A 25,847-nucleotide genomic window follows, 5' to 3' on the forward strand; every position below is an offset into this window, starting at 1 on the left:
AGTTGAGGAGGGGAAATTTGAGTATTGAGAAGCCTCTCTAGAGATACGGCTCTGCACCCTTCTAAGGATACAATCCCTGAATTGAGACACAGCCAGTGTGTATCTCTTTCACAGGCAATGAGAAATGGGTGGAGCTTGAATAATTTATGGTCCTTGATTACAACTATAAGGTGTTGCCTGGTTACAGGGGGTGGTTCAATTTACCCCCTTCTCCCCTACTGGAGAGAGTATTTGTAAAAAAAAAAAAAAAAAAAAAATCAGGATATAAAAAGGTACCCACCTTGTGCATTTGAGCTCCATACTGAAATAATCATTGAAGTGGTTTGGAACATGATACGGCACTTAATCCCGGGAGCATTTAGCTGCATCTGTCTGAGCAGACAACTCATCACAGAACTCACTGCTTGCCTTGCTCCAAAGGGGGCTGGGCCAGCAGCTACAGACCCAGAATCAGCCATTCTCTAACAGGCCTGAAATAGAGGGATGTCTACAATGCATGATCTGTTTGATATGTTGAGCAAAACACATCAGACATGTTTTTTATGTAACTGAGATATATAACTAATATAGGCCTAACAATAGCAGCATGATAGGAGATCTTTAATGCATCACTAATTAATAAAACATATCATATTACTTATTCTGAAATGGAACAGATCTGCACAATGACTACTTTACTGTTTGGATCTTAGTAACTATATTTTGATGATAATACTTTGCAACTTTTAACTCGAGTAACATTTTTGAATGCATGACTTTTTACTGTACACAGAGTACCCCTGCACTCCAAGTACTTCTACCACCTGGACGTTTGGCTGAAAGTAACGCCACATACATTCTGACCTTTGTGCAGCCGAAGTGACTCAAACATGTTCCGACAGCTGAAAGGTGAATCTGAAACACCATCTAGTGGTTATAATGTTGCTAGGATAGCCATACAAAAAACGCAGCCCTCTACAATCCGGCACATATTAAATAAAGTAAAAACTACAACCATGAAAAACATGACAGCAACCGGTAAAAGCCATTTATTTACATTGTTTTGCTCTCCACCATCGACAGCAAACGAAGAATCAATCAAATGTTAAAATATATACACTGTAAAAGATCCAATAGAAAGAGTCATTTTGATCTTCCCCATTTTAATATAAAAAACATAGTTCACTATAATCAGAGAAGCATGTTCTTACTCCTCCCTGGTGGTGTGCAGCCATGTGAATAATGAAAAATGCTAGCTGCTGAGGTCAGAGGACGTTTTAAAGCCCAGCAGAGGTTGGACATTTCTAACAATCTGGATAAAATGTTTGTCCATGACACCGAGATAATAGAGATGTGGGAACTCTAAAAAGGATCTCAAGAGGTGAAGACTCGAGCAGTCAGAACATGGGGGGGGGGGGACACGATACACCAAATCTGGACGTATACTCACTAGTACTACAGTAAGCTCAGAAGGTCCAGACTGAAGCAGGAATGGATCTGCAAACTGTGGAACAATTTGACAACGGTGAGTTTGTCGTCACCTAAAAGGCCCAATCATGCTTCTGCGTGTTTGGTCTTTTTGGCCCTCGTGACAATGTCTTCTCCCGCGGTGACGGTGGACATGACGCTCGCCATGTGCAGCTACCTGATGACCTATCCATTTTGTAAGAAAGATATTGAAACTGTGTTTCTTTAAGTGCTCAAATAATCCACTGATGCCGTTTCTATCTTAAATGCTAGATCATTTTATATTGGAGGATTTCACATATAAAAAGTTTCTGGCTAAATTTCGGCTTTCATAGACAATAAGAAAATAAAAATTCATACAAAAATCTGTACAATTTTCAACGTCTCTCCATAGATGACAGTGTTACCAGTCCTTTGTCAGAACAGGTATTTTCGACAGGAGTCGGACCCACAGCGACACTCCACTCGGATCCTCTTCTTCGGGGAGCCGGGGAGCCCCGCCAGGTTGAAGCTGGAGTCCATCTTGGTGCTCTCCGTGTCCACCGGGTCAACTGCAGACAAACACAGGGCAGGATGGAGAGGGCTCAGAAGAGAAGCCAGCCACTTTCTATACTCTGCCCTTCACCAAATGTCTCTCCTGCATTCTGCTATGTTACCATTTAAACCATTGTTCTTTGTCCAGTTTGATCTTGAAACCTAAGGAAAACTGAACAAAACTCTAGCCTGGCCTATGGCCTTTTTCCTGCGTAAGGTTCACTGCCTGGTGCTTTAGCCGCAGTTGGATTTTTAAGTTTTTATTTTATTATGTTTGCTTTTTGTTTAGGGACATAAATAGCATATTTGCTGATAGGCTTGTTCCTCATCACGGAATGAACATAACCACTCAATGTTTGATGATTGGATAAATCGTTGTTGAGTTGTGAGCATGTAATGATAAGCCACATCTTTGGCAGACGTTTTGATTAATGGCAGCCATCTCGTTTTAAGGTCTTGCTTATTTCTACCAAAAATGTGTATTCCCCTCCTTGCTGTATGCCATATTTGGTGTTGACAAGTCGAAATATCCATTTCCCATTGTACAATTTAGTAAAACATCTAGTTCGGCAGACTTTAGTGCTTCTTGAGGCTTTTTGTAGATCCCGTTTAGTTGGATATGTTTTGAGTCAGTTACACTCACAGGCCTTTTGAAAAACACATTGTTGGTGGTTGATTACAACTGAGATTCTTTCCAAATAAACACTTTCTACATGTAACTGCTCACAACAAGGTCAGTGCATCTTCTTGAGTAACCGGGTGATGACTTCTGCAAAGACACATTGCTGTTGAGATTTTCTGATGCATTGTTTTCCCTTTCCTTCAGAGACGGTAGCTCACAATAAACGGTTCTGATAACTAGCCCTGCAGGCAGAGAAGTAACTGTTATTTTGGTTTTGTGGCGAGCTGGCCCCTAAAGATGATTTTGGAGACAGTGTTAATTCAAACTAAATCAGCGGCCCTTACTCTGCATCCTGTAGTCAAAGGTGAGCTCCTCTCCGCTCCGGATAGCTCGTGTTGAGAATAAAGCGATTCTTGGGAGCCTCTCATCAATGTTGTTGATGAACACATTAAATACCTGCAGGTTGGGGTTACACTGCAAGAAGAACACAACTTGTGTCAGGAGATTTTCTGAATCTGCTTAACTATAGCAGACATCAAAATAAACTTTACATTTCCAAATAATACAAATACATTTCATGTATATAGCGCTCATCTAGGTACTCAAAGTAGCCTAATATATACACAGCATATTGTATGTGCTGAGTAAGGGAGGAGCTATGCAAAGACTGCAAGTGACATCATCAACAAGTCACTGCACATGTAGAGACAGTAATGTTATCCTCTTTTATCACACTCACGCTGTGGTTGACAAAGTGGGAGATGTTGCCTTGGTGAGCTGCGTCCACGGTGTACACGTCCTCCACATAGTCCAGGTCAAACAGGTACGTGGAGCCCTGGCAGTCGTACACATGACCCCTCCTCTCGGCTTCCTCGTTCGTGATGATCTGCAGGAAACAGGACAACACAGGAAATCACTGCAACAAACATTGTTTTTTGGATGCAACACAACAATAACAATTGATTAAAAGAAACTCAAATACCCTTTTCAGATATGTATCAATTTCAGCATGAGCAAGCTCATCCATAAAACATGATATGTATTCTAAAACACTGATCTGAGCCCCATGCATAGAAGAGAAGGACAGTTACATCAGCACAAACAGAGGGATTACAAACCTCAGTGTTTCCCGTATATACAAATAGCGGCGGCGCAGCGTAGTATTTGTGTTACTGTATGTTCAATAAAGGTGTATTTTTGCTAAATCTCGAGACATTGCCACTGTATGTACTAGCAGGGCCGATCTTTGGCATAGGGCCGCCAGATCTGGGGGGCGCTGCGCTGGCAGCTCTGGGAGGGGAAAAAACATTTTTGACCATTGGGGCTCATCCTAATTTTTGGCCTTGATGTAACAACATTCATAATTAAGTAAATGTAACACCCTTTTCACCCCGGTTACACTTTTCATTTGCCCTGTACCATGGGTGCTGTAAGTGATGAAAGTGGGGGATGTTGGCTTATCTGGCGCCCGCAGCTCACAGCCAAAGTGTGAGCGAGGGAGAGAGAGAGAGGGCGCACCGGTACCGGCGCTGTTGTTATTAGAATCTGGTGCTAGCTGCGCTAACGGATATAAGAAGTAGATGTTTCTACAACCAGGGTGAAGGAGAGCTCTCCCGTCAGACTGAGAGGCTTTAGATATTTAATTTTAGTCTAAGTTATCTCAGTGGGTCTCAAACAAATATGTGTTTGGTGTGTTTACAAATTATGTAAACGCCTATTTCCAAGGCACTCCTTTATAATTATTAGGATAAATAAAAACAGGTTTGAAATCATTCCAATGTATACTTTAGGACAGTAAACCAAAAATTAGAGATGTCAATTCAATTTATTGAAATCTCCAATATCAACGTAAGAGCTTGTGCCTCTTCGGGGGTGCTAACACTTAACCTTAAACGTTATCGTTTACTTTCTCCGTCTTTATATGTAGATATTACTTTTCTCCGTTAATCTCCGTCACGTTGTTTCCAAAGCAACAACAACTTCCTGTCAACAGCGCTACCTCTACTTCAAAATAAAACCATGTCCATAAATAGGAAGCCAAGCCAAATTACACTTAAGACATATACAACTGCAACGAAAGTAACAAACACAATGCGATATCCTTTTCAATTTCAAACAACACAAATTGGGTTACATTAACAAATAACTATAAAACAACAATACTGTAGAATAACAAAATGAATGCCGTGAATACACCGAAACACACGTGTTGAAGTGGTTCGCTGCTGATTACTATTGAATTGTGTTACTCCAGTAAAATGGAAATATAATACTTTGTTTATTCATGTTATGTTAAGCTGCTGTTGTTCATTGCATTAATACTAGACTAGTTAGTCTTAAGGCTAGAATTCTGCACTAAGCCACATTTTTATTTTATTTGATTATTTGTGACTGAATGTGAACTTGTGAAGCTAGTCAAGCTACCTCTTTCCAGTAGAGTTATTTTTGTTTTGTTACTGCACTATCTGCACTCAATTTGTTTACATGGTTATTTTGTGGTGGACCACTGATAAGCTTTATTTTGTTTTGATCCAATGCTGCACAACTGAACTGATCCAATGCTGCTGTGAAAAAAAGAAGCTACATCCATGTTGGATAGAATGGGTCGTTGGGTACTGTCATTTAAATAAAAAAAATAACCTTAAGAGACAACTTGAATGCTTTTTTCCTTTTTTTTCTCTTAATGCATTGCATAAAGATCGGATCGGGAAAAATCGGTATCGGCTGATTGTTAAAATCAAATGATCGGAATCGGATCAGGAGCAAAAAAAGGTGATCGGAACATCCCTACCAAAAATATTGTTTAAAGTTGGAGAGATACAAAAATATGCATAAATAAATAAATGGTAAAATAAGATATAAATGAACAACAAAAATAAATAAGTTACATTTATTTGTTATTGGCTATGGTAGGTTATTGGTTATGTTCACATACTTATTTAATTATTAAAATGCAAACCGATCTTTTTCATATGGGTGTTTAGAGTTGTACCCCCTAGATCTCTAGGTCTCTAGTAATTGGGCACTCAAAGTGCACCAGATTGAAGCATACCCCCGGACCCCCTTAGACGAGGTGATGTCCACCCCCCAATTAAAACATGTTCATACAATACTGAATACATTTGAAGCCATTTTGACGTCTATTACCTATGTCAATAAGTTTCTGTTTTTGTAGTGTATTTGTCTTTAGTAGAGATTTTTCATTTATTCTTTACATACAAAATCTCGCCTAGGGCAGCAAATTGTCTAGAACCGGCCCTGGTGCTAGGCCTCAAGAGCCTTTCTTGTGCTGGCAGACTCATAGAAACAAATTGACGGGGCGCACTTCGCACGCACTAAAAAAATTCCACGCGCTCCGCGCTCACATTGTGCTGGGCCCACGTGCCTTAGCACCGCTGCTATGACTCCATCCTAGGGGAAACACTGAACCTATAAACAAGAGCACTGCAGTAAATCCTGTCTTAGCTTTTCTTAGAGGTGTCATAAGAGTACCTGTCAAGAATTAACAAAGAAAACATTTCAGCCTGATTTTTTTAATTGTTTTGGCTCCAGGAGAACACAGGCTTTCAATCATGAAGAATTAATATGCAGAAAATAATTGTATATTTGTTTAGGTTGCCTGAACGTAATATGTAGAGTCCGTCTTTAGTAATTTGGCCGGGCTAATACACTACATTAGTTCAAATGGTTTTCTCCTATGACTGTGTTACTATTAGGGATGGGAACGATTAATCGAATATTCGGAAAAAAAAATTGATTACATATTATCAAATGGAATAATTCAATGCATACGACAGTGCCATAGCTAAGTGTGTTATGTCTAAAGGTGTGTTTTGCTCCGCTCACCGGTCCCTCACAGCGAGCAGAGCTGCAGGTGCTGATCTCTCTCTCGTGTCCGGTTATACTTCACTCGCGTTTATGTCCAAATCCATCAGATCTAGCTGGTTCTAGCCAATGATATAGCTGCTGCCCCTCCCTACACGCAGGTCACGCAGACTCAAACCTCATCTTATGCCCAAATCCCAGCTGAGAGGTTCTTCTCTACAGCTGGCCCGATTGTGAATCGCCTCCGCACCCGCCTCTCCCCTAAGTAGACATGCTCATATTCTTAAACAAGAATAAGTATTGAATAGCTGCATTCTGTGCATAGGCCCTGGTTGCTGATCTCTGTTGTAATAGGGTTACGACCTAACCCGTTATGTTGTTCGTGTTTGATCCCTCTTTCATTTAAACCAAGTTATGTTTTAAGCATCAATGCTGTAGGCCTATAGCTGTCAACTGTGATCACCAGTGCAATACATTTGACAAATTCGACTTGTTTTCTATACTTATTCAAACATGTAAAATGTGTTCCCACATTTATTTTATATTAGGGCTGTCAAACGATTAACATTTTTAATCAGATTAATCACAGCTTAAAAATTAATTAATCATGATTAATCACCATTCGAACTATGTCCAAAATATGCCATTTATTTATGTATATTGTTGTGGGAATGGAAAGATAAATGAAAGAAGGCGGATATATCCATTTAACATACAGTATCTATGTTTATTATAACATTTTTCTGCGTGTCAAAATGAAAGACAACCCACACACCTATCAATCATCAAACCGTGGGGTCTTAATTCATTACGTGTTGATTTCTATCAACGGGGGAGTACTTCAGGAAAGTCGACAGAGGGGGGGGGGCGGCGGCTAGTGGAGTACTTCGTGACCACAGATGCCCCTTTCACACCAGCGCCTTTTCAGCTCCGGCTCGGAGCTATAGCCTGAAAAGCGCTGGGTTTTCCAGTTCACACCGGAGCTGCGCCGGCTCTTAGCTCCGGAATCCGCTTCATTTCCAGCTCCAAAAAATTGTCGGTCCAGAGGCAAGAGCTTTGGAGCTAAGAGGCGACGTCGCTTACGTCTCTCTTACGTCGAGGCGTGCAGGAAACTAAACCCACCTCCCATGGGTCGACTGTTATGCCTGCCTACAAGCAGTAGTGCCTATAAACACACTTTATAAAGTCAGGCAGCACTAACCAGGCTTCGTGTGATTCTGTTTATTTGTGCCTTACTTTGACCATCCGTTCACTGTTATCGATCATTGTGGAGAGAGGCAGACGTGTTGTTTTGTATTATTGCAGCTATCGGATGCAAGTAGTCAGTTTAGCTTAGGTTGCTATGCCAACATCACCCGTTTTATACCAGAGAAACTTTCATAACAGCGTTGTGATACCAAACAGTGTCAATTCAGACTGACACACATTCACTTAGGCTAAGGGGAACTGGGGATATGCATCAGCTGCTTGTGTGAGTCGGACAGTGAGTACTTTAGAGCGGCCGCTGCAGTGTGAGCTAACGGGAGCTAACGGGAGAATACACTCCCGTGGAAGAGCAGCACTGCAGCGGTCGGTAAATGCTGCAGAAACACATTAATAACCAATGAACCACGGCACTTTGGAGCAAAGCATAAGGTTGGAGAAGTCGTTATTCAATTTATTCTGGCTTCGTGTGATTAAAAGCAACACGATCATCGACCCGACGCAGTTGTTGTTGTTGTTGTGAGCTGCCGTTGGGGGGCAAATCAGCGATGTAAACGGTGACGTCATGACGCAGCAAGGGCAGCTCTGGGGCGCCAGTGGGCGGTGTGCACAGAGCGGGAGCTGAAAAGGGAAACTGGAGCTGAACCAGAAAAGCTCCCGCTCGGAGCTAGAAACTGAAAAGCGCTGGTGTGAAAGCCGCAAGAGTGTGAACGTTGTGATCAGCGGTTTTAGCGCAGTTCTCCAGTGAAGGGGGGGGGGGGGGAAGTCTCCCTCCGCAGCCGGTTGGCGTAGTTTTGGCTCAGTTCCGTTGTACAGACCGACGTTAACAGCAGCCTGTCTGTGCACACGGAGACCGACTCTGTCGTCCGGTGATCTAACCGCCTTCTGGAAAAGCTTCACAAGTACGTCGGTACGCAAATGCGCTTTGTGACACAAGTGACGGTACGCATTTCAGATTACATATCCTGCACCAGTTATGTACACCCCTGTACTACAGCAAAAGTATTCTCCGTCGGGACTTCCTGCAACAACACCACGCCTAGGGCTGTGCAATTTAATCGATCTTGCGATATATATCGATATTTAGTTTTCCGAGAAAGTATCGATATTTCAGCCGCGGGTATCGATACATTAAGTCTGATAACTGTGTTCGTTATACTCGCGTCCAGGAGAGAAGCTTTAAAAAGGAGACTGATTGAGTCTCCGAGAATGTTCAAATGTATACTTTAATTAATAAAAAGCGCGGTAATGTTACAAGCAGAAGATGATTTAGTCAGAAAAACAGCTGTGTTCTGGCTCTCGTGAGCGAAGGGAAGAGAGTGAGCTCCACCTTTCCAGCTGTTAAATATCCTCTGCTGAATCCTCCCTGTGGGCCGGTTGGCGCTGCTGGGGGCCGGCCCTCCACGTCTCCAATATTCGTTGTTGCGCATAACGGAGGATTCAGACATTGCACATTAAATATATAACTAAACACGCATTTTCTCCTCCTTATCTCTTTCATGACTTTTCATTTAATACATTTTAAACGCTGTAATCAATACTCCAAAAATACCTCACGGCTGGTATCAATTCCGGTAGTTCCGAATGTTGTCTCATGCTACCCACGTCTGTCAACAAACGTATTCAAATAAACTGTACCTTCATTTAATATTCAGCAATAATAATATCTCGACGTCTATAGTTGTAGTGTTGAAATCAGTAGGTGTCGGAGTGTTACCGTGTCATATCGCTACTAAATTCACCTCTATAGGAAATTGTATATTAGCCACATGCTAAATGCTAACCGGAGATGAAGGATTTTCAGAATAAAAGCTCAACAACTAGTTGTGCACAACAACTTCTGATTTTTCAGTATAAAACAGCATTTAAACTGACGGTATGTTTAAGGTACTTTATGCCATCAAAACATTGATTTTAATTTCTAACAAGTCCCATTCAAATCCCCCATGTTCCGCCACCTGCTGCACCTTTTCATTCTCCATTGTCCATTGTGATACTGCACTTTACAGCTAGAGTTTGCACTGTTTCAATAAATGAAACTAATTTTCTCACCACATCTTTTGATTCATTTTGTCCAGCATTTGCAAGCTGGAGACGCTCTGTCAGAGCCATATATTGTATAATTGATGCTTTCAGTTGAATTAATTCAATCCAAGTCAATGGAACACTCACAAGATGTCACCAAAATCCCACTGTCCCTTTAAAATCTTTCAGAAAATGATATAAGCGTATCGAATTATATCGAATCGTATCGAATCGTTGGCTGAATATCGTGATATATATCGTATCGTTGGCTGAATATCGTGTATCGTATCGTGAGATTAGTGTATCGCCACAGCCCTAACCACGCCGTTATCAAAGATGTTCTATTGAGAAGACGATCACTACGTGACAAAAGTTTTCAAAACTGTGGCTACTGAAATCAATCTTACTAACTGCTGTATGTGCAATTTACTCAGCGCGAGTTGGCAGACTTTATTTTGCTTACTTTAACATCATTTTTCATGGTGGGGCTAAGCCATTTCTTGGTATGGGTGTAGCCTACCCCAGCCATACCCTGGCACTGCTACTGGTGGCATGTATGGAGCGGGCCATTCTGCACATGCGTTAAATGCGTTAAATATTTTTAACGCAATTAATTCAAAGAATGAATTACCGCCGTTAACGCGATAATTTTGACAGCACTAATATATATATATATATAAAATGGGATGGGAATTTGAAAGCAAATGTATATTCGACTCCCAAAAAACGGTTAACCGAAATGTACATATCCAAAAAAACAAAATTGGGTAAAAAAAAATATTTGAATGTTCTTTTTTCAATAATTTTTGGAAATAAATAAATGTTCAAATAAGTGTAGAAACCAAGTCAAATTTGTAAAATGTATTGAACTGGTGATCACAGTTTGACAGCTATAGGCCTACAGCTTTCATGTGCAGGCGATTCACAATCAGGCCATCTGTAGAGAAGACCCTCTCAGCTGGAACGGAGGTTGCGGGTATAGCAAGGTATAGCATGTATATAAGTTTAATTTGGCATAGTTTGACTTCTACACCGCACTCACTAACCTGGTCGAAATATTTCCACACATTACTCCTTTTCACTCCATGTCTGTTGTGTAGGACTCTTCTTAGAGTGTAAATAATTACCGGACTATGACAAAATATATTGAATACCGGCAAAACTAAATCTCTCCTGTCAAAATGTCTATGTACTTTGCCGCCACACACGGTTGCCAAGCAGCGCTTATTGTTGTTTAGGCTGGCCACTCATGTGTCGCGAGTGTTGACAGGGGGCGGGGAGTACGCTCATGAACTGTTAGCGCCGGAACCTCGCAACGGTTGCGGAGCGCATTTGCGCCACATTTGGGCCTAAGATGAGGTTTGAGTCTGCGTGATCTGCGTGTAGGGAGGGCCAGCAGCCATATCATTAGCTAGAACTAGCTAGATCTGATGGATTTGGACAAACGCGAGTGAAGTATAACCGGACACGAGAGAGAGAGATCAGCACCTGCAGCTCTGCCCGCTGTGAGGGACCGGTGAGCGGAGCAAAACACACCTTTAGACGTCAACTAACACATTTAGCTATGGCACTGTTGTGTATATATATATATATATATATATATATATTAGTGCTGGGGGGGAAACGATTATTTCGAAAACGATTAATCGGGCGATTATTTGATCGATTAGTCGACTAATCTAACGATTATTTTTCTGTTGTTCAATTCATAAAAAACGTAATGTAAAAAAAAAAATGTTCACGATACTGTGTCTCAGGGGATCTTAATATTTAACAAACTATTAATGTGTTACACCAGATTAACGGCAATAATCTCAGCTAACTGACGATACAAACCATGTTTACCAAAACAAAACACAAGTCTCATAAGAAGCATCTAAATGACCCATGAGCGAAAAATGCTAACGGACATTGGCACAGAACTCAAGATAAAAGTACCCTTATTACTTATCGTAGCTGCACATACAAGATATCCGATTAAAACTGAGACCCCACAGATTATGTAGGTATATAGTATCATCACTGAGTGATCCGGACTCGCGACAGGGGAAGCAAATACAGTCATCACAACACGTACCTTTACAGAGCTTCTAGGGAGATCATCTCACCACCGTAGCTGTCAATCTGATCAAAAGACGTGTTCAATGGCATTAAAATGAGAAAAAACGCGGCCGAATCGGTTAATCCATAGGTTTTTAACGTCTATGTATAAAAAAAATGATTGCATTTATAATCCATAATTCCATTTTTATGTAAAAATCGGAGAGCAAATGCTAGCTGCTAATGGTAGCCACCACAGCTAGCTGCCGCTTTAAATGTTCCAACATAGCCGTTGTGCTTGTGTGATATGCCAACTCCATTTGGCAAAGACTACAAATGACAATATCTTTGCGTTTTGGACTAACTTTAAAATATTCCCATGCTTTTGAAGACCTAGGGCGAGATGTTTTCGTTTGAGGGCTTCGTGCGCAATCCTGTGAGGAGGAGGTGGTAGCCGTGTCAGTCTCCATTGTGTTTGAAGTGCGATTGCGAACTGCTTGTTGCTTTGTTTACACACCCACGTGTGTTTAGCGACGCGACGACGCGGAAAAATGTCGTCGACGATATTTTGAAGTCGACGCCGTCACTAATATTATTAACGCGTTAACTTGACAGCCCTAATATATATATATTTTTTTTCCCCCGGTGTACTTCTATTTGCCTACTACTAAAATACAAATTATATTAAAATGGCAGACTGCAACTGCGCAAACAGATGTACAGCAGTTAATACACACACACTATAGAGAAATACCTCAGTATTGAACCAGCATGCAAACAAATTGACCAGCATTTTCTCTCATCTGCACCTGAGAGTTCATGCTGGTGTCTATCTGCTGGGCCAGAGACTTTCTGTTGCAGAGGATCGTCGGCAGGTTATTTTTAAATTAAATGATGGATGTATCTGTTTCTCATTTGTGTGTTTCAAACCGAGGGGGCTTACAAGTGCAAGTGAAATAAATATGAAATCATTGTCAGGTTTGAACATATATTTGTTTTCTTTACCGTGTTGCTGATTGTATTTAGTATTGTTTCCACTATATTCTCAATGATTATACTTCACTTCACTTGTGAGTGAATATTTGCATGTTTTGTCTTTTTTAAGAATAATGAATCATAACGAAAAAAACTATTTGGTGAAATAAGCATGTAACCCCGCCCATTATGGAAGTGGAATCAAGAAGGGAGAGCTGTGTGTGAGCAGGTCTTACCTCCCCCACATACTCCATGATGAAGGTGTTCTTCTTGATGTGCTGCAGCGTGCGCACCCCCCACCCCCGGCCGTTCTCCGTCTTAAAGATGCACAGGTCAACCTGGATGCCCTTCTGCACTATTCTGTTGGGACACTCAGAGCTGCAGCTGCATTGGGAGTTACACTCGTATATGGGCTGTCCCGGCCGGATCCGGACCAGGCCCTTGTCATTGTAGGCCATGCGGTGCAGCGAGGCCCCGGGGCAGCAGCCGTTTATTGGTTCCTCCAAACAGTTTTTACACTCGCAGCCCACCGCCATCTCATCTAACACAATCCCTTGGCCTACTTTGTAGTTGTTGATGTAGGTGAAGTTCTTTGGAGGGGCCTCAAGGTCCACTTCGTTTGCAACAAAAATGCGGCCCGGGTGGTTGCGAGTCTGGTTCAGATGGGCCTCCCAGCGCTTCAGACTCTGACGGAGCTTGGCTTTTTGGACCAGGAAGGAGGAAATGTCCTTATCCAGTTTTTTGGGGGTGTAGCGTCTCTTGTGGCGCCTCAGCTGCTGATCCAGGTCCAGGTGGAACTGCTTTATCAGTTTGTGGCATTTAAGGTTCCTCTTGGGTTCCCAGCTGTTATCCGACTCCGGGAAGCCCTTCCACTTCAACAGGTAGAACTCCTCCTGCTGAAACACAAAGCACTTTTAAAAAGGGGCAAAGATTTCCGCAAAGATGTCTGATGTACGCAGCCCAAAAACAGAATGCCAGGTATGTGCTTAGATGTCTCATAATAATTTGTGTGAACATAAAAATAATTTGTGTGTAAATATGTGATGTGTAAATGTAAAACACCATCCACATATGCATTTAAAGGATTTGCAAACTCATAAATAAATGTGCAAATGTAAAACGGATCTGCAAATACGCATAATATTTTTACAACAAAAAAAAAGATCTTTGAATATCTCTTTAACATTTACAACTTTCGATCATGGATTTGTGAAACTAGGCCGATTAATAAGATGTGAAGTGCTTTGTAACTTTGACCCGCTTGACTGAATACACAAAAAACAATGAAGAAAGTTGAACCAATAAACTAACACAAACTAACTGCATCACTGCAAAAGAACAGCGCATTAAAGGTGGGGTAGGTAATTTTGGAGGAACCAGCTCGAGTGCGCTAGCATTTGAAAATACACAGCCGGAAAAAATCTGCCACTTCCTTACAGAGCCCCTCCTCCAACACACGAACGCACACATGACCAATAGGCGCGTTCACACCGCAGTACTTTTCCCACTTTAGTTCCGATATAGTTCCGAAATGTTGCGTTCACACCAAAAAGAGCCGGAACTAAAATTAGTTCATGAGAACCTTTTCACCCCCTTTTCCGTCCCTGCTAGAGAGCAGGGACTTTCGTGGGAGAAAAAGGTTCCTATTTCTGATTGGCTGGTCGGATTGCAAACCACGCCCCGTAAAACTCCCACAAAGTTTTGTGAAGCCGCCATTTTATTATCCTCGCATTAGCATTAGCCCAGCACAGAAACGCAGAGAGACTAACTTATGGCAACACCAAATAAAACATGGGAGCGGTGGAGATGAGGAGGTGACGGCGTTCTGGCGATTTACTCGGAAGGCTTCAGTAGAAGCTGCTGGGAGTCTCAGCAGCTTCTACTGAAGCCAGTCCCGAACTCCGGGGACTTTGGGGCGGCAGTATACGCCGTGAAGTGGTTTGTGGCCTGCCAGTAAACCCAAAGCAGAAGAAGAAGAACTGACGTCAGCGGCTTCATTTGCCTAATCCACCCCCAGGGACTTATTCCGGTGTGAACGCGATCTGTACTTAGTTCATGAGAACTAAAGAGTTCTCATGAACCTTTGTGGGAAAAGTACTGCGGTGTGAATGCGCCCAATGAGGGCACGAGATAAGTTTGTGCACAGATGGAAGGCTGACAGGCAGGTAGGCCATCCAGTTACTTTAGCCGGGCCGGCTCAGATGATTGGTCGTGCTTTTTACTAGGGATGCACGATCATTATCGGCCCGATATTAGGAATTATGACATCATCCCGATAAACCCGATAACAGTATTAATAGCCCCGATAATATACAATATATTTTTTGGGTAAAAAAAAAGAAAAAATACTGCGGTGTGGGTGGATTGGGATGAGGGGCGCTTGTTTTTCACTCGGCTCCTCCCGTTTTGCCAGTACTGTGGTATTAGTGGTTTAGGAAGAGGGGAGTTCTTCACAAATCCAGCGCTCCCTAATACTTCGAACCTGATCAGTCACCTGAAACATCGCCATCGCTACGATGGTGTTAAAAGCGTACGAAGACAATAATACAATACAAAGTGTGTGTGTGTGTGTGTGCGCGTTGGAGCCGTGTGCAACTCAAGGCATATGCTCGAACCGGAGCTGCCTGGAAGCTGCAATCATGTTCATGTATCCGTGCTGACTTTTCGTACAATGTCCCACTGTCTGCTTCCTGCATAAAGTCAAGTGCTCGGCGCAGTTGTGGCGAAATGTCGCTCCTCTGTTTTCATTTAAACAGCTCCTTATATCCGTTAGCGCAGCTAGCTAGCACCAGATGCTAACAACAACAATACACGTAAGGTCTCTCTCTCGGTGAGCGTTGAAGTGTGGTCTGCCACAAGCGGGCGGCAGGAGCGGGGCTGTCAGCATCAGCTTGTAGATGGTATTTTAAACTCGATGCGCTCTGAAACTACGGGGCGGCCAAGGAAAAAAAATACATGCGTTAAAATAATTAGTGGCGCAATTTTTTTTTTATTATCGGTCTTGAGAAGCAGGAAGTTATCGGTATCGGTTTCAAAAAACCAATATCGTGCATCCCTACTTTTTACAGTACTACGGCTTCCACAGATGACATTTTTTTATGGATTTTTTGTCAAACCATTTAAGATATTCATTGCTATCGGGATGTTAAGAGCATTCCATGGAATATAACAACAAGTGTATCTCGAGCCGGTTTCTCAAACGGACCTACCGCACCTTTAAACAAACCATCATGCTCTTACTTTGAAACCATGCGGAAATGTCGTCATCAGCAGGCCATCACGTGGTTTCCGAAAATAACCGAGTAACACGAGTAGATTTTAGCCGAGACCGGCGGACAGTTTGTCACCAAACTCCGTGTGTGTAAAAAGACGATTCACAAGCAGAGATTTGAGATCCACAAGCGCATTTTTGGTCAACACATACAAAATAGATTTACAAATCCATGATCGAAAGTTGTAAATGTTAAAGAGATATTCAAAGTTGTTTTTTTTTGTACAAATATTTTGCGTATTTGCAGATCCGTTTTACATTTGCGAGTTTGCAAATCTTTTAAATGCATTTGTGGATGGTGTTTTACATTTACAAATTACATATAATCACAAATCACACAAATAATTATGAAACATATCTAAGCCCATAGCCAGGCTTCGTGTTTAATATATAGTTCCAATGAGTCAAACGATTTGCAGCCAATACTTAATGTTTCTGTTACGTTCTATGTTCCTGCATTATACACTGGTAGATAACTGGTAATAACAAGGTAACCTGGAATAACCAGCTGCAACATTTATGTTTTTTCATAAATGGCATCACTGTACACGCATTTTAGAGGACGGAAAAGGGTTTTTTGTTAGACATGTTTAAGACAAAAATTCTAAGGTTAAGGAGATCAGCAGGGAGGAAGTGAGACTTGATCAGACCCTTATTGAAACAGGGCCTTGTTCTGATGTGAATTTAATACAAATCTTAATAAACTATTTCGCATTTTCCTCGAGGACCCTTTGTGTGGAGAACCCCTGACGTTGATGAGATAGAAAGCCGTGTGTTATGATCAGAGGTGAAAGAAGTACTCGGATCTTGTTCTTAAGTAGAAGTAGAAGTACAAGAGTGTATGAATACTCTGTTACGAGTAAAGGTACTGCATTCAAAATGTTACTCAAGTAAAAGTAAAAAAGTATTAGCATCATATGTTTCTATACTCATTCTGCTGATTGGTCCATTTCAGAATAATATATATGATATGTTGTGATTTTGGTGTCGATTATATTTCACATCATTAATCCAAATCTGTAAAGTAACTAAATGTATTAAATAAATGCAGTGGGGTAAAAATACACGTTTTACCTCTGAATTAAAGTGGGGTAGAAGTACAAAGTAGCAAGAACTCGTAGCTCAACATTTTACTTAAATACAGTACATGTACACACCAATGGTTATAGTACTAGTGGTTTACCTTAGTCTTCTTGTAGTCGCAGATGAATTCCACATCATAGACATTGGTGCTGCCTCGGTTCACCCCTAGCTGTTTGCAGAAGAGCTTCTCTCCGCGGCACAGAGCCTGCAGGTCCTCCCAGGACATCTTGCAGGACACACTGCAACCTGACACACACACGCACTTTAACTCAGTGTTAAAGGGCCCATGTCATGCTTTTTCGGTTATTACCCGTCCCCTTGTGTGTTATGAAGGTTTTTCTGCATGTAAACGGTCTGCAGAGTCAAAACCCTCAAAGTACACCCTGTAGCGAGTACAACTCTAACACAGAAAAGACCTCCCCAAACCGCCTCGTTGGAGCTACGTCATTGTCCATCGTTTACTTCCTGCGTATTGTGACGTAAGAATGGCCAGTAGCCGCGCCCAGAGCTATGACGCGATACGGTCATGCGTTACCTGAAACCAAATGGACCAATCCGTGGAGCCATTACGTTAAGCCCCCGCTGATTGGTCCAAATTGACCAATCCACGGACTTCCTCACACACACACTGGCCGTTTCTCAATCGCGAGTACACATGCAACTATTTCAAGTATACTACGTCAGAGTGGCGCAGAATGCTGGGCATTTAACATGCATTTAAACAGTCCTTCGGAGCCACTCGATGACGTAGTATACTTGAAATAGTTGCTCTGCAGCAGGTGTACTCGCGGTTGAGAAACGGCCACTCAGTGCAGGCAGCTCTGCTGATTTCTCCTCCGTGGCTGCAGGCTGATAACAGACAGTCGGGATCTCGGCGAAATTCCCTCTGCAGACCCATTCTCTCAGCTTTAATCGGATATCTTGTATGTGCAGCTAGGATAAGTAATAAGGGTACTTTTAACTTGAGTTCTGTGCCAATGTCCGTTAGCATTTTTCGCTCATGTGTCATTTAGATGCTTCTTATGAGACTTGTGTTTTGTTTTGTTAAACATGGTTTGTATCGTCAGTTAGCTGAGATTATTTCCGTTAATCTGGTATAACACATTAATAGGTTCTTAAATAGTAAGATCCCCTGAGACACAGTATCGTGAAAAAAAACATTTTTACATTACGTTTTTTATGAATTGAACAACAGAAAAATAATCGTTAGATTAGTCGACTAATTGATCAAATAATCGCCCGATTAATCGTTTTCAAAATAATCGTTTCCCCCCAGCACTAGTGCTCAGGATGAGTTTGGCTGTGTATTGCTAAACAAGGAAACCACACCTCCACGGAGCTCAGCGCGATTCACAACGTCCCGACCAATCAGAGCAGTAGTGATGGGAATTCCGGCTCTTCCGGCTCCCAAACGGCTCTTCAGTTTACCACATATTATACCTTTTATAATTAAATCAAATGTAGCCCTGTTTTGACTAATGAATGATTTATATGTGTACACATATATCACTTAAATTATTCAATACATCCTTTGTACTAAAGTATTCAAAAGTAAAAATTACATGTTTAATATAAATGATTTGCTGTGGCCAAATGTTTTCATTGTATTTACAGACCCTTGTAACTCTCTGATACCACCCAATGAATGCACTGACTTGCTTGTAGAACCACGCTACACAAAGCAGATAGCAACACCTATAACAACTTAAGCATAGACATTTTTAAAAAAGGGGCTACTGTATGGACATTTTAAAATTATATTTAAAGAAAAGGCCCTGACAAAACAGCAGGGCTCTGTTGATTAATAACTATTAACTATAGAAAAAAAAGACAACAGCTAACATCAAATCTTTGCTGAGCCTAAGGATAATCATAAATAAATAACAGTGAAAATAAATATATTGCAATGCTCAAAACAGCAGCATCCAACCGTCTCTAATCATAAAAAACATAATACAAATAAATGTATTGCAATGCTCAAAACAGCAGCATCCAACAGTCTCTAATCTTTGGATATTACATGTCACTGCATGCATGCACGGAGCAGCTGTAGCGCGGAGATCATCATCATCATCATTCTGTCTTGTATTACTTAACAAAAAGAAAAAGAAAAGACCGCTCGTTCGCGGGTGCGAGCCGGCTCCCGTCGTTCACTTAAAAGTTCGCGACCGACACATCAGAGCACACTGTGCTCACAGGGAGGGTGGAGGCTACAACGAGCCGTTAAAGGCAGAGTGAAATTAAGTGAATACACGTAGTTTACAGAGATGCTGTTTGAGAAACCAATGTGAGTTTGGAAAATTGCACAATATAAATCTATTCTAGTAGACCTCAACAATGGAATTATGATCAGTGGAAATGGCTATGACATGGGACCTTTACGGCATGGAAGCTACACCAAACCCACTTAAAGAATCCATTATAACTGGATCTGCTATGCGAGGGATCTGCAAATCAATATTACAAGACTACTAACAGTTCTTCATGCAAACGTTAGTCAACATATCTCAATGAAATCGAACGATCAATTTTACCGCCAAACACAGCCGTAGAGGAGATAATGAGATATTCAAAAGCGAGACAGCAACATTGTTTGGGATTCTGATAGTCGAATACATACCCTTCAGAGCAACATAAAATATGAGTCAAAAACACATAAAGTTCCATTTAAACATTACCATGGCGCTGCATGGCGCGTGAAACGTACCTAACAATACAACGGTTCCTCCGCTTATCCGGCCCCTAAACAGAGCGCTACACTAACATAATAAGTCATACTTACTTCAACATAAAATATATTCCTATTGCTGATACAGTCACAATTATTTCAAATTCACAAGCAGAATGTTGTCACAAAAGAGGCTGCCAGTGACGTTACTCCGGACAAATGACTTCCTAGTCACCATAAAGTACCACCCACGCGCCCACAAACTCCATGACAACAAACATAGTGTATATTTAACCTATTTTAAAAGTGTAACGCTCGACTTCACTAAATAAATACAATAAATAAGCATAACGGAATATCAAATCTTATGAGTTACCTTTCAAATATTCCGCCATGTTTTCCACACAGCCGCCAAAATGGAGATACAACATTGGTAGGAGGATCCTGCTGCAGGGAGAGAGCAGCGGCTTATGATTGGATGAACGTCATCTATTTGTCCTCTCATTGGTTCAGGATGTAGTCAGGAGTGTCTGCCGGAAGACAATAGCTGTTTACGAAGCTAGTTTTCACTAAGAAGTTAGGAACGTATGTAGTTATAATAGCTTGCCTGCTGTTAGTTATGAAGCAACTATTGTTGTGTTCTAGTACTGTATGTACAATCAATACTCCAGACTACGACGTGCTATATTCAACGTTTATCGGTATACCGGAGGCGTCTATCGTTTTTCCAACCCAGTTTAGATTTAACCACGCCCACTTCCGCATTACGCAAGCATCGACGTAGCTCTACGCGATAGCGTCAAAAAGCAGAGTACTGGCGAAGTCCCTCCCTTTCCAAAGGATTTGTTGACTGAAAGTAAACGATTCTATAATCAAAGCCATATCGAAGAGTCCTGAGATTGTATCACTGGTGTTTTATCATCTATAAATAGCCTGTGAGTATCCTCAAATTTCGTTTTCAGGAGAAACAAAATACGTTTTAAATATCTTATCAGCTGGTGTAAGTGTAAGCAGAATATTGAATATAACCTTGACTATTACTGTGTACTACATTTATCTGAGAGCATTATTTAATGATACTATTTTATATATATATATATATATATATATATATACACTTTTATTAATTCATTTATATACACACATATACTGTTTTTATATATATGTGTGTATGTGTGTATATATAGCCTATACCGTATATACATACATTTATTCATTTATAAACATATATATATACATAAACACACACTTTATGTACTCACACATGTATTTATTCATTTATACACACAGATGTATGTAATTCATTTATATAAATAAAAACACACTAACAAAACAAAACAATATAATTAAAACAGTTGCAATAATAATAATATAATATGGTATGATCAATTCTACCCTTTTGTTTTTGCTCCCATATTTCAATTAAAAGATATTTGTCCAAATCAATATTGGTGGGGGCTCTTTTGCAAAGATAATCAATAACACCAGCTGACAGTTGTTGCAGATTAAACAGCATTACTTGTTACTTACACACATGTGTTTTAGGATGGTCCCAAAAAAGCCAAAGTCTGCACTGTAAAAAAAAGATATACATTTATTAGGCACTCTGAATAAGGGTTGACTGTGTAATAATCATGCCTTTTAATGTATATGTCTCACCAGGTGAAGGCTGGGACAGTGGGAGGGGTGAGATAGGAGCAGGGGACTGCTGAATGCTGAGCTGACTTGGGACTGTCCCAGGATACAGTCCCAAGTTGACTGCATGATCCACTTACCTGTTTGCATCAACTGCAGGAGGCCAAGGATCAACTGCAGGTGGTCAGGCCGGGGTCATGTGATGTCCTTTAGGTTGGATCAACACCAGCCTCTGGAAAGATTATATTAGTATATAGTGTGTTGTGTGTGTGTGTGTGTGTGTGTGTGTGTGTGTGTGTGTGTGTGTGTGTGTGTGTGTGTGTGTGTGTGTGTGTGTGTGTGTGTGTGTGTGTGTGTGTGTGTGTGTGTGTGTGTGTGTGTGTGTGTGTGTGTGTGTGTGTGTGTGTGTGTGTGTGTGTGTGTGTGTGTGTCCACCAGGCAGCTGCCATGATGCGCATAATCCAGTCCCATGCCTTGCATTCCTCACTGAGGGTATTCCTAAATTGGAGCTGGTGTTAACTTTCTTCAGGCTTCAGGTGTGTGTGTGTGTGTGTGTGTGTGTGTGTGTGTGTGTGTGTGTGTGTGTGTGTGTGTGTGTGTGTGTGTGTGTGTGTGTGTGTGTGTGTGTGTGTGTGTGTGTGTGTGTGTGTGTGTGTGTGTGTGTGTGTGTGTGTGTGTGTGTGTGTGTGTGTGTGTGTGTGTGTGTGTCCGTGGCAAACCGTGTCTATCACAACTGGACCTTCTGTAGACACACACACCCCCTCCGCGGCATTATAATGTCCGTCTTTTCACTGAATTGTCGTCTTGAAAAGGGTACTCACAACAATTCCGCAACAACTTCATATTCACCTGTTGCACTTGTCCTTTCAACGTTAAAAACAATAAAACGGCATGAATTGCTTCGTCGCCTTCATCTAGATCAGGGGTGCCCAACCTTTTTTGAACCGAGAGCTACTTTTAAAGTTGCCAGTCTGCCGAGATCTACCAGTCCGAATAGAGAGGCGTAGCCATTACTGACAGCCTACTACCAGGTGAATACACACTTCTACTTGTATAAAACTGACCTTTGTACGATTAATACTTCATAAAATACTGCAGATCCTTTATCTTACCTCTTTCTAATCTACACACATACAAGTATTTAACTGAAGCTACCCAACAGTGTTGTTGATACAGAGTTGGAGTTTATTCACACGTCACTACAGTGGGTAATGTTTACAAGAAGCATTGAACAGTGCTGCCACATGACACAGGAAAAAAGAAAAGACTCTGAACCCTTTCTTTGCCATTATATAAAAATAGTGTTGCTCCAAAAGTATAAATGAGGCTTCCTAATAAGACAACTCAGATCTGAAGCTACGCAGGAATCTGCTGCCAAAGTGCAATAAAAAAGACAAAATTAATAGAATCAAACCCTTTTTTTTGTAGCATTTTAGTTGATTATAAAAGAAATGCCTTTAAAATAGGATGCAAGCAACACTAGCTTCTGAACCTGAATTGATAATAGACTAATCAATTTAAGTTTGCATTCTTATACCATTTTGTACAATAATTATAATGAATAAGTTCAAACAAACTAAAACTTACAGCTGATTAATAACGCTATCTAACTTGAGTTTTTATTATATCAAAAACCTGTTGAAATGCTTCTGTTATTTTTACTGTCCCCCAAAAAACGCGGCAGGCAGCCTGCAGGAAAGCTTCTTTCACAACTTCGCCGTCTTTGAAAGATTTCATGTGCATACATGCCAACCTTTCCAAATGCAAAAGAGGTAGGTTTGCGCGCGGCAAATGTGCACGCCCACATGTGCACGCCCACATGTGCACACCCACATGTGCACGCCCACATGAGGCAATCAGAAGAAATGGAACCCAGTACTTACAGGTATAAACCTATATATACAGTCTATGGTATAAACCATGTATTTAACATATATTGAAACATTTTATGCATTTTTCAGAAAAAGCGGTAGTTTGGTAAACAGTGACATCAGCGACATGTCTGGTCTGTAAAGTGCCAGAAAAGTAAAAGAATGGGAGATAAATATCCCAAAGTCTCCACATGTTATTATATTCTTAATGTGTTTCTGGTCCTCTTTCAGTTGAGACAGTAGATGAAGGATGTGTCAGGATGTAGAACTCCTGTGTGAACATTGGATGAAGCCAGGTTCATATTCTTGTTTCATGTTGTTGACATATTAGAGTCAAAGGTTTGCACAGAGCGAACTATCTTTGTGTTACGCCATAAATCAGAAAATACTGCATTTCCAAAGTGCTTCCACAGCAGTGACACACATCTGTGGATAATCATTTATACGAAAATGGTTAAAGCAACCATCACTAAACGCCAGCAACACTGCATCTACTGCAGACCGTAGCAACGGGTCAGATGGGGACATCACGTGACCCTCCGTGTGGACACTAGCTTACATTTTGGAAGTAACTTGCCCAACACTGATCCCAAATGAGTTTAAGGGAACAGAGACGAGGCATTTGAGTCCTGCAGGATTTGCCCGTTAGTATCAGTGTCTCGAAGACACATGTTGGCGACTGAAAGACATCCAGTGTTTGGTCTTTTCCTGAAGCATCCTTCACCTACAGTGTCTCAACTGAAAGAGGACCACAAACACACACAAAATATGATACCATTTTGAGATTTGGGGATATTTATCTCCCAGTCTTTCACTTTTTCTGACATTTTCAACACCAAACATGTCGTTAATGTCTCTGTTTAGTGAGCTACAGCAATCTGAAAGCCTGTACATTATCTATATCTCACTTTATCAGTAGAAAAAGCAGGAAATGACTTTTTTAATGCAGTATTTTCTGATTTATGGCGCAACACAAAGATAGTTCGCTCTGTGCAAACCTTTGACTCTAATATGTCAACAACATGAAACAAGAATATGAACCTGGCTTCATCCAATGTTCACACAGGAGTTCTACATCCTGACACATCCTTCATCTTCTGTCTCAACTGAAAGAGGACCAGAAACACATTAAGAATATAATAACATGTGGAGACTTTTACTTTTCTGGCACTTTCCAGACCAGACATGTCGCTGATGTCACTGTTTACCAAACTACCGCTTTTTCTGAAAAATGCATAAAATGTTTCAATATATGTTAAATACATGGTTTATACCATAGACTGTATATATAGGTTTATACCTGTAAGTACTGGGTTCCATTTCTTCTGATTACCTCATGTGGGCGTGCACATGTGGGCGTGCACATTTGCCGCGCGCAAACCTACCTCTTTTGCATTTGGAAAGGTTGGTATGTATGCATTACTTCGTTACAGCAAAAAGTAATATATTACTGTAACTCCGTTACTTTTGTAATGCGTTACACCCAACACTGTTTGGGAGTGATTACCCATCAGCCCCGGGGGTGCACATTGTTTCTCTTTCAGAAACACAGAGGACTGTAGAGGTTTCTCAATACTCACATTTCCCCTCCTCGACTCCTATCCTCGACTCCCCTCCTCGAGACTTGGTGCCGCCCACAGGAGATGCGAGCGGAGGACCGAGGAGGGGAACCGAGGAGAGAGGAGGGAGCCGAGGAGAGAGGAGGGGAAGCAGCAGGCGGTTAGAGAAATGAGAACTCCTCTCCTCTGAGCGGTCATTTTAAAGAGACGTCCATTAATGATGACAGGAGGCACAGCAGCCCTCTGTCTGACGGACAGATGTGTTCATGACCACTTATATTTACTTTGATTCATTCACAGTGCGGTATAATGAGACAATAACAGGCTACAGATGCGGACATATACACACACATATATTTATATAAATATATACAATTTCAGAATCAAACAAGTATGAGAGCAGCTCTCATAATAACGTAACACAATCAGAGACTGGATATATCCCCCCCCCCTCTCTCTGGTCGCTGAAATGGGGAATTGAAATGACGGGCCAAAAGTTGTACAAGTATTAAAAGTAAGCAGAGGACTCCAAACCAACTGAGACCTGTCTGTCCGCCGCATCTACACACTGTACAACACACACCTACACACTGTACAACACACACCTACACACTGTACCACACACACCTACACACTGTACAACACACACCTACACACTGTACAACACACACCTACACACTGTACAACACACACCTACACACTGTACAACACGCCTACTGCTCCTAAAGCATAATCAGGCTACAGCCGTTGTGTATTTTATTATGTGAAGCACTAAATGGTCTTAGAAAAATATCGACTCTTTGTTTGTAGATATCTACTAAACTACAGCATACAAATACAGAAAGTAATGTAGGCCTATTATACTGAGTGATATATATTTTACACACTGCTCTGCTTTCTGCACGGACCTCACAGCTGTTCTCACTGTAACCCTAACGATAAAACAGAATATTTTTGTTCTATTTTTAGACACATCTTGCGATCGACTGGGAATCTCCCCGCGATCGACTGGTTGGGCACCCCTGATCTAGATCCTCTGTCTCGAGCCAGTTAACTAGCGGGCCTTCTAGAATACCCTGGAACCGAGGGG

General features: G+C 41.3%; 1 protein-coding gene across 6 annotated transcripts; it reads right to left on the reverse strand.

Moving 5' to 3' along the window:
• Positions 1–1,532: 1,532 nt before the first annotated feature.
• On the reverse strand, positions 1,533–21,484 carry suv39h1b (SUV39H1 histone lysine methyltransferase b). Of its 6 annotated transcripts, none has more exons than XM_034086252.2 (7): positions 21,223–21,484; positions 20,069–20,222; positions 17,125–17,270; positions 12,907–13,566; positions 3,342–3,488; positions 2,947–3,076; positions 1,533–1,997 (listed from the first exon to the last, which is right to left on the reverse strand). In XM_034086252.2, the coding sequence occupies exons 2-7, from the start codon at positions 20,121–20,123 to the stop codon at positions 1,864–1,866; spliced, it is 1,272 nt and encodes a 423-aa protein (XP_033942143.1). In that variant the 5' UTR covers positions 20,124–20,222; positions 21,223–21,484; the 3' UTR covers positions 1,533–1,863. The 6 variants fall into 6 exon arrangements, with proteins under 6 accessions (XP_033942143.1, XP_071059960.1, XP_033942144.1 ...); XM_071203859.1 differs by lacking the exon at positions 21,223–21,484 and adding an exon at positions 20,300–20,449; XM_034086253.2 differs by lacking the exon at positions 21,223–21,484 and having other exon boundaries at positions 12,907–13,563; positions 20,069–20,449.
• Positions 21,485–25,847: the final 4,363 nt, after the last annotated feature.

This window comes from Pseudochaenichthys georgianus, chromosome 7 (genome assembly GCF_902827115.2).
Source record: "Pseudochaenichthys georgianus chromosome 7, fPseGeo1.2, whole genome shotgun sequence".
Taxonomy (NCBI): domain Eukaryota; kingdom Metazoa; phylum Chordata; class Actinopteri; order Perciformes; family Channichthyidae; genus Pseudochaenichthys; species Pseudochaenichthys georgianus.